Here is a 10,233-nt window from a genome sequence, read left to right on the forward strand (position 1 = left end):
CTTCACAATTTCCTATGTACAATTAGTAGATAGAAAATTTGGGTCATTAATCATACAGCTTATTATAGTAATGCCTTCTGGGTGTCTTGACTTTGTACTGCTTTGATCTTGCCCTTTTATGTTGGGTTTTCTTAAAAAGTTAATGCATCCTATTCATTCATAGTTCATTCAACAAATACATATTTTGCCCTACTGTGTGCTGGGCACAATTCTAGGAATTCAGCTCCCAGTTACTGATTTGGAAACTCAGTGTTTCTTTCTTTTTTGTCTTTTTGAGACAGAGTCTCACTCTGTCGCCCAGGCTGGAGTGCAGTGGCCAGAGCTCAGCTCACTGCAAGCTCCGCCTCCCGGGTTTATGCCATTCTCCTGCCTCAGCCTCCCCAGTAGCTGGGACTACAGGCGCCCGCCACCTTGCCCGGCTATTTTTGTGTGTGTGTTTTTTAGTAGAGACGGGGTTTCACCGTGTTAGCCAGGACGGTCTCGATCTCCTGACCTCGTGATCTGCCCGTCTCGGCCTCCCAAAGTGCTGGGATTACAGGCCAGATATCTTCTTTACCACACATTCCTGTTCTCAATTCAATCATTAGTTTGAAATAAAATTTCACATAAAATAAGGTATTATGGAAGTTGTACACAAACACACACCTGCACAAACGTGAGTTCAGTTTTTGCCCTAACTTATTTCTATCTACTTCAGTCTATTTTACAGCATGAAGCACTCCAAACACAAATTTTTGCAAGACCTGTGCTATGAAGCAGATGCTCTATCTCAACCTTGTTTGTCTTCTCTGTAGTCTAAACAGCCAGTGCTTTGTACAGCTGGAAATGAGAGGAAAAGGGATCTTGGAATTTTAGAAAACCTTTGGTTTCAGATACCAGATAGAGTCAGAGATTGTGGAAAGCCAGACAGACTGAAAGCTGATCCTTTATTTACAAGACAGAAAGAGAGCCTCAATACCTACCCAGTCTTGTGAATATTAAAAGACCTTACTTATAAGACTCAAGTGCCAAACAGGGATTCATTTAGATTACCGGCCATCGTCTTCTGAAATGCAAACAACACCACATCATGAATTCTTCAGTCAGGAGCTTTGCAAAACTGAGCATCCAAAGTGTTCCATTAATCGTGTTATGTATTCAGTCCTTATATTCAAATAAGAAACTTTTTTTTTTTCTCTAGAGCAACCCTTTAAGGTAGGTGCTTTAATGCACAATTTACAACGAGAAAATGAAGATTTATAGAGACTAGCCAGAAAGCAGTATTAACGGGAGTCAATCCTCAATTTCTGACTTGAATTTCACTAATACTTAATATATTTGAAAATTTCTCTTATGATGTTGTAGTACCTGAGATGGTGGTGACTTGGGGCAAGGAGATATTTGGGGAAAAAGAGCCTCTGAAGATCAACTCTATTTAAAAATCTTCCCAAGTTCTGTACTGTTCCACTAAATAGAGAAGCAAATTTCTTTTCCCTTCTGTTATGTACTGTACAAAATGCATTACCATGACTTTCAGATCTCAAACTCAATACCTTAGATGAATATGCTGTGTACACTAGTTTAGGAAATATTTTAACATTATTTCCATAAGGGGAATTATCATGACATTCAATGAATAAAACTACACCAATGCATGTAGAACACAGCAGGTTTTGAAATCAGGGGATTATCTCACCATGTTAAGTCTAATTATAATTGAAGAAAAAATGCATATATATAAACATATAATATTAGAGGTAGTAAATAAAAATATTTTGACTCAGAATATTTAGTTATAAACAACTGTGAGAATATATCAGTAATCCTAGATGTATTAGTGTCTATATGAATATCATATATAGAAACAACTTTTAAGTTTTCAGTAACAATAAAATAAGCTTTTGTAACTTGTCGAAAAAAAAAAAAAAACTATATTACTGCTCAAGGCTTCAATTGAGAACCACTCCCCTGTTCCACTAGGGAAGCTCTGAGAAATTTAATGAGGCTTTGGAAAACAGATGGGAAATTTATTAAGCTTTTTGAGTAATGAAGTAAGAATTTATGAATTTTTGCTAAAAGAGGAAGAAAGTATAAAAGGCTTTTTTGTTATGACATTAGTCTTATATATATCAATAACAACAACAGTAAAAAGATAAAGCAAAGTTCTCCCAATTCCTATGTAAACCCACATGACTTTCTTCGGTATTTCCAATGCTTTCTCACAACCACGGAATTAAGCGCTATTTAGAATGTTTAATGTTGTAATACATATGGCAGCTCAACCAATAATGTTCCCCAAAGAAACCATTTTTTCTTGTTAAATAAGCCCTGGTTATTATGTATTTGCCTGGGTATGTGTACATGAATTGTTAAATTAATGCATATTTTATTGAAAGTATTTCCCTATTATCATGTATGATAAGTTCTAAGTCCATTCTGAACCATTTTCACCACTGCTTAGATTATTTTCAAAAGGAAGAAAACATTGTAACAGCCTCCACATTTAACCACATTTTCAGACCCATATTTCACACCCTGGCTCACCTTTTCTTTTTAACTTTGATGAAATAAAATCTCTTCACTTATTAATAATTTATTTCTTTTGGGTTATGGTCTTTTATTGACAATAATAACTTCAAAAACATATCATATCCAGATGGTGATTTTAAAATGCAGCACTTTATTAAATATGTTATATCCTATAATTTTTCAAAGATTTGCAAATTACTTGTCATACTGTTGGAATTCTTGGATTCATGGGAGGACATGTGGGCAGCAGATAAGTAAAATCTCCCAATAAGCTTCTGTAAACAACTTTAACTGGTTTTGGCATTGCTAATAAATAGGTATATTCTTTTGCCATCAATATATTTGAGATGGGGACACATGATGACAAAGTAGTAAATATTATTTGTTTCTACCCCAAAATAAAGTTTTGTTTTCTGTAGAAATATGTGTAAAGTATAATCTTAAATCCCTCTAAAACAAATCTGGTCTCATAATGAAGTCTTAAATACCAAACATTTCATTTATAATATGTTCTGATGAAAGTTTTATATGCAAATAGCTATTAAGCTATATAAAATTAAGTGAAAATGATAGCCTTCAATTATTATTCCCAAATCAGTAGTAAGCAAGGCAAAAAGGAATTTGCATCATAAGCCACATAAAATTTTGAAATACTCTAAGAAACCATCTCAGTAACAGTACTTTTAGACATCACTCACAGTTACCTATTTGCTAACCTATCTAAATTCTGATAAAGAGCAAGAAATAGAAAATTTGACTTTGATTAATGAATGTTGTTTAATATTTTCAGGATGAAAAATGTTCTATTGGATGGTATCTAATGGGGTAAGGGAGGTATGGAGACAACCAACTTCTTGTTATGCAGACAGTGGCCTCCCCTAGAGCAAACTGTCCTGGGTTTCCAGTCTCTCCTTCAATAGAATCTACTACAACTCATAATCTAGTAGCAATTTACAGGTATTTTATATTTGACATTTGAGGTTTGAAATAAGTTTAAAAATTAAAATGGGTTAAATTATCTTAAGCCATGTAAATTCCTCAGTATTGTTTAATCATACAAAATCTACTCTTATTTAAGTCATATTTGTGTAAAAATAAGGTGAAATATAGGCGTTGCATTGTAGAAAACATTTTACAAAATAAGCCTACATAACAATGTCTCTACATGTTAAGAATTCTCCCTCCAGATTACTCAGCAGTTACACCAAGAGCCACATCATAATTATACTTCCATTGTCAACTTTTAAAATATTTTTTGTCACTATTCATTTGGGTTATGAAGACTGAGAAACTAACAATCAGAGTAATACAAATAAGCCAAATATTTTTTCTTTTAAAAAATGGCATTAACAGTTTAAAAATAAACATGGTACTATGTTGGAGATAGAATAGATGTACTTTTCCCTATTCCTCTTCCTAAGTATCATCACAAACCTTGGACAACATACATAAAATAAATGTAAGGACACCCTGAAAGAGAGAGGAGAGGCAGGCAGACTGAGAACCTAGAGACCCCGGGACCCTCACAATACATAACGATGAGTTCTCTGGGTTTGCCTCTTTATGTCATATCCCCCAAACAAGATAGTGGAGAGGCTGAGAACCCAGAAATACCAGTGGATGCAGACCAATAAACCCAAGAGAAGCCTATTTCTTCCAGCCACATGACCTGAGAGGGGCAGTCTATCAAGACAGAAGCTGTTATACAATAATTGATATTCTTTAGCCAAATACTACAGAAAAGCAGTGGCCCTATACCCACTCATGTCTGCAAAGACCTAGTAATAAACTTGGGCATTTTTTCCCCTCAAATACTGATCATTTCTTACTCTAGTCTAACAAAACATTGTACCTTTTGACCAAAATATCTCCATTCCCCCTATTCTCCAGTCTTTGTAAGTACTACTTCTCTTCTGAGAGTTCCATAGTTTAGATTCCACATATAAGTGGGAACATGCAGTATTTGTCTTTCTGTGTCTGGCTGGCTTTACTTAGCATAAGGACCCCCAGATTCTTCTATGACATAATGTCCTTTTTTAAGGTTGAATATTATTCCATTATGTACAAGTATGCCATACTTTCTTTATCCATTTATCAGTTGATGTGCTGGCTATTGTGAGTGTAGCAGCATTTAACATGGAATTAACATGGAAATTCAGCCAGAAATAAAGTCTGGCTCACTTTTTTTTTTTAGCATAATGACCCCCAGATTCTTCTGTGACATAATGTCCTTCTTTTTTAAGGTTGAATATTATTCCATTATGTACAAATATACCATATTTTCTTTATCCATTTATCAGTTGATGTGCTGGCTATTGTAAGTGTAGCAGCAATTGACATGGAATTGCAGATATCTCTTCAATATACTTATTTCAAATCATTTGCATATATACTCAGAAATGGGATTGCTGGCTCTACACAGAGTGGTGGTTCTATTTTCAGTTTTTAGAGAAAGCTCTTCACAGTTTTCAACATGGCTTTTATAAATTTACATTGCCACCAAAAGTATACAGGGGTTCCCTTTTCTCTACACTTTTGCCAACACTTATCTTTCACCATTTTAATAATAGCCATTTGATAGACATGAGGTGATATCTCATTGAGTTTCTAATTTTCCTAAGGATTACCGATGTTAAGCATTGCTTCATAGATTCACATGTACGTAAATGTTGCCCATTATTATGTCTTCTTTTGATAAATGTCTCAAAATGAGTCCTTTGCCCATTTTTAATGGGTTGTTTGTTTTGTACTTTGAAGTTGTTTTAGTTCCTTATGTATTTTGATTACTAACCCCTTATCACATGTATAGCTTACAAATATTTCTCTCATGGTATAAGTCGCCTCGTCACTCTGTTCATTTCCTTTGCTGTGCGGAAGCTTTAGAGTTTGATATAATCCTGTTTGTTTGTTTTTTGTTGTTGTTGCTGTTGTTGCCTGAGCTTGTGGAGGCAAATCCAAAACATCATTGTCCAGATCAAAGTCATATAATCTGTTCTGAGTTGTTTTTATATATGGTGTTAGATAAGAACCCAATTTCATTTTCCTCAACATGAAAATTCCATTTTCTTGTCACCCTGTTATTGGAGACTGTTCTTTTCTCATTTTGTATTCCTGGGGCCGTTGTAAAAATCAATTGATCATAATCACACAGGTTCTTTTCTGGCCGCTCTGTTTTGTTTCATTGGTCAGTGTGTCTATTTTTATCAGTATTCTGCTGTTTTAATTCCTATACCTATGTAATACAGTTTGAAGTCAGGTTATGTGGTATCTCCAGCTTTATTCTTTCAGCTCAAGATTGCCTTGGTTATTTGTCTGTGTGTGTGTTTGTGTGTGTGTGTGTGAGTGTGTGTGTTTCTGTATTAATTTTAGAGCTTATCTCTAAAAAAGTAAAATTGAAATTTTGGTAAAAAGATTAATGAATCTATTAATCTTTTGGGGGTAATAACAACATTAATTTTCCAATCCCTGGACACAGAATTATCTTTCACACTTTTCTCTTAAAAGCACACGCATGTGCACACACACACACACAATAAAGGCAATCTTGGACCAAAAGAGTGAAGCTGGAGACACCACACTACCTGACTTCAAACTGTATTTCAAAGCTAGGAATTAAAAAAATATAATACTAATAAAAATAGACACATCAACCAATAAAACAACAGAGATGCCAGAAAAGAATCTATGCAATTCTGGGTTCTTTCCATATATTTGTGTCTTCCTCAATTTCCTTACCAAAATTATGTAGTATATGATATAGAGTATGAAAAAAATGAAATCATATAGAGTATGTTCTCTGGAATCAGACTAAACATCAACTCTAGAAAAATAAATCCCTGAATACTTAGAAACTAAACACTCCCTTTCTAAAACTCCAAGTATCAGGAGCTTCAGGTTTCCAGTTCAATGTGTAAGAACCTAGAAGTTGCTACCCCATCCTAGCAACAAGTAAAAAGCCAAAGGAACTGAAAAATCAACAACTCTCCTTATCTCCACTGGGGAAAACCACTGTCATCCAAATTGGAAGGACAGACAGTCATATTCCAAGAATCACGGATTGTTGGAACAGAAATCACTGAGTAAAAACCTCTGCAGAAACTGGTGCTGAAGTGGAGAAACCTGAATTATTTTTGATGACTTGCTGGAGGCTCAGTATAGACAAGGCTGAGACATAAGAACTCTAGGGGAACACAGTCATCAGTGTCTCCACACTTTTGTAATTTTTACCTCCAGGACCTTGACCAGATTCTCATATTGGATTTTGGAGAAAAGTCCCCTATGCTGCTGGTAGGGGAAAGGAAAACATTTAAAATAGCTAAGGCAATAGAGTGTGATGTCTGGCTTCAGAACGGGAACCTTCATTATGCCAGAGACTAAAAAGAGAATTAAATATGGGTGATGTTGAGAAAGGCAAGAAGACTTTTGTTCAGAAGTGTGTCCAGTGCCGCACCACGGAAAAAGGAGGCAAGGACAAGACTGGGCCTAATCTTCATGATATCTTTGGGCAGAAGATGGGTCAGGCTGTTGGATTCTCTTACACAAATGTCAATAAGAACAAAGGCATCACTTGGGGAGAGGACACACTAATGGAGTATTTGGATAATTCCAAGAAGTACATCCCTGGAACAAAAGTGATCTTTGCTGGCATTAAGAGGAAGGTAGAAAGGGCAGACTTGATAGCTTATCTCAAAAATGCTACTAATGAGTAATAGTTGGCCACTGCCCTATTAATTCAAAATAGAAATGTCCCATGAGTTTTTTATGTCTACCGTACTTTAAGAGATCTCATACACTAGAATTCAGATCATGAATGACCGATAGAATATTTTGTTGGGCAGTCCTGATTTAAAACTAAGACTAGCTTGTGGTTAAATGAATATGTTCAGTTTTTGAATTTTAGTAGTTATTCCAATTCAGTAAATTCTATTGCTGTTCACCCCTTCTAAATATATGTTAGACTTCGTTAGTAATGTTCAACTTTCTACAAAGACTGTGAGTGCCATCTTAAAACTTACTGGAGATTAGTTTTATATTTAGATTTATATAACTGATTATGTGAATATATTGAAATATGGGGGAAATTCCTTCACTGTGTCTGAACCAAGCAAGATTCACCTGTGTTTTGTATTCATTTGCCTCTTAAAGGCAAGGATTAAAGATAAATAAGGTAGCAATGTCTACTTCATATTTTTGGCCTTAATTATGTCCATGTAATTAGAATTCCCTGTATTTAAAATGGTTCCTTTTACTTATTTAAAAGCATTTTAGTGTGTATTATGTGTAATATCAAAGATTATTTAACACTCCTCACATTTCATTGATCTGTAAGGTCACATGCTTCCAAAATAGTAGCAAATTAAACTTCACTCTTGAATTTTTTACAATCTAAGTCAATCTAAGTTGTAATTTAGGATTGTCTTTAAACAGCATTCAGAAACATAAAACTGTAGAACTGCTGTGTATTTGTGATTCGAATGGTGCTTAAAGTAGAGGAGATACACACAAAATTTAAAACTATGTGTGATAATAAGACAAGACAATTAAAAAGAAAACCATAGATCATGAAACAAACAAAAGCTAAGACACTGTTCTTCTTAGCCAGGTCTGCCCTCAGGAGAAACCAGCCTAACCTGCTGGTATTTTATGAGAGGCTAACTCACCTTGGAGAAGGGAAATACTTCAATCTCCTCCAACCACCCTGTCTCACCTAAGTGAAGGTGACTGAGCAGCACATCTGAAGCCACAGTTCAGAGGCACAGGCCAGCTACAAGACTGACACCTACTCACAAGCTGTAGAACATGCCCTTCCCCCACCTTAACACAACATTACTGAAGGTATGTTTGTAACAGCACCTTTTACTCAGTACGCTATGCCTGACTATTAAGAAAGCATTGGATTGGTTCTGTTTATGTGATGGATTACATTTATTGATTTGTGTATGTTGAACCAGTCTTGCATCCCAGGAATGAAACCAACTTGATCATGGCAGATAAGCTTTTGAATGTGCTGCTGATTCGGTTTGCCAGTATTTTATTGAGGATTTTCCCATCAATGTTCATCAGGGATATTGGCCTGAAATTTTCTTTTTTGTTGTGTCTCTGCCAGGTTTTCATATTATGATGATGTTCGACTCATAAAATGAGTTAGGGAGGATTCCCTCTTTTTCTATTGTTTGGAATAGTTTCAGAAGGAATGGTACCAGCTCCCCTTTGTACCTCTGGTAGCATTCGGCTGTGTATCCATCTGATCCTGGACATTTTTTGGTTGGTAGGCTATTAATAGCTGCCTCAATTTCAGAACTTGTTACTGATCTATTCGCGATTCGACTTCTTCCTGGTTTAGACTTGGGAGTGTGTATGTGTCTAGGAATTTATCCATCTCTTCTAGATTCTCTAGTTTATTTGTGTAGAGGTGTTTATAGTATTCTGTGATGGTAGTTTGTATTTCTGTGGGATCAATGGTAATATCACTTTTATCATTTTTTATTGTGTCTATTTGATTCTTCTCTTTACTTCTTTATTAGTCTGGCTAGAGGTCTATCCATTTTGTTGATCATGATTATCGCAATAGATTCAGAAAAGGCCTTTGACAAAATTCAACACCGCTTCATGCTAAAAAACTCTCAATAAGCTAGGTAGTGATGGAACATATCTCAAAATAATAAGCGCTATTTATGACAAGTCCACAACCAATATCATACCGAATGGGCAAAAAACAAAAAGTATTCCCTTTAAAAGCCAGCACAAGACAAGGATGCCCTCTCTCACCACTCCTATTCAATATAGTATTGGAAGTTCTGACCAGGCAATGAGGCAAGAGAAAGAAATAAATGGTATTCAAATAGGAAGATAATAAGTCAAATTATCTCTGTTTGCAGATGACATGATTGTATATTTAGAAAACCCCATCTTCTCAGCCCCAAATCTCCTTAAGCTGAGAAGCAATTCAGCAAAGTCTCAGGATAAAAATCAATGTACAAATATCAGAAGGATTCTTATAAGAAATAATAGAAAAGGGCGGAGCAAGATGGCCGAATAGGAACAGCTCCAGTCTCCAACTCCCAGTGCGAGTGACACAGAAGACAGCTGATTTCTGCATTTTCAACTGAGGTACTGGGGTCATCTCACTAGGGAGTGCCGGACAATCAGTGCTGGTCAGCTGCTGCAGCCCGACCAGCGAGAGCTGAAGCAGGGCCAGGCATCACCTCACCCGGGAAGCGCAATGGGGAAGGGAATCCCTTTTTTTGCCAGGGGAACTGAGACACACAACACCTGGAAAATCGGGTAACTCCCACCCCAATACTGCGCTTTAAGCAAACGGGCACACCAGGAGATTATATTCCATACCTGGCCTGGAGGGTCCCACGCCCACGGAGCCTACCTCGTTGCTAGCACAGCAGTCTGCGATCTAACCACAAGGCAGCAGCAAGGCTGGGGCAGGGGCGCCCGCCATTGCTGAGGCTTAAGTAGGTAAACAAAGCCGCTGGGAAGCTCCAACTGGGTGGAGCTCACAGCAGCTCAAGGAAGCCTGTCTGTCTCTGTAGACTCCACCTCTGGGGACAGGGCACAGCTAAACAACAGAAACAACAACAACAACAACAACAATAAAAGCAGCAAAAACCTCTGCAGACGCAAACGACTCTGTCTGACAGCTTTGAAGAGAGCAGTGGATCTGCCAACACGGAGGTTGAGATCTGAGAACGGACAGACTGCCTGCTCAAGTGG

The 10,233-nt window shown here is 36.6% G+C and overlaps 2 protein-coding genes across 2 annotated transcripts in view; one reads left to right on the plus strand and one right to left on the minus strand.

Moving 5' to 3' along the window:
- SNTG1 (syntrophin gamma 1) overlaps window positions 1–10,233 on the minus strand; it is a 408,192-nt gene that overhangs the window by 25,360 nt on the left and 372,599 nt on the right. The gene's annotated exons all lie outside the window — the stretch shown is intronic.
- LOC108530087 (cytochrome c-like) lies at window positions 6,900–7,217 on the plus strand. Its single transcript, XM_017872760.1, has one exon. The coding sequence runs from the start codon at window positions 6,900–6,902 to the stop codon at window positions 7,215–7,217; it is 318 nt and encodes a 105-aa protein (XP_017728249.1).

The sequence above is a fragment of the Rhinopithecus bieti genome, unplaced genomic scaffold, assembly GCF_001698545.2.
Source record: "Rhinopithecus bieti isolate Rb0 unplaced genomic scaffold, ASM169854v2 scaffold_6979, whole genome shotgun sequence".
Taxonomy (NCBI): domain Eukaryota; kingdom Metazoa; phylum Chordata; class Mammalia; order Primates; family Cercopithecidae; genus Rhinopithecus; species Rhinopithecus bieti.

Coding starts and splice junctions, on each gene's coding strand:
- LOC108530087 (XM_017872760.1), top strand. CDS start 6,900: ATGGGTGATGTTGAGAAAGGCAAGAAGACTTTTGTTCAGAAGTGTGTC.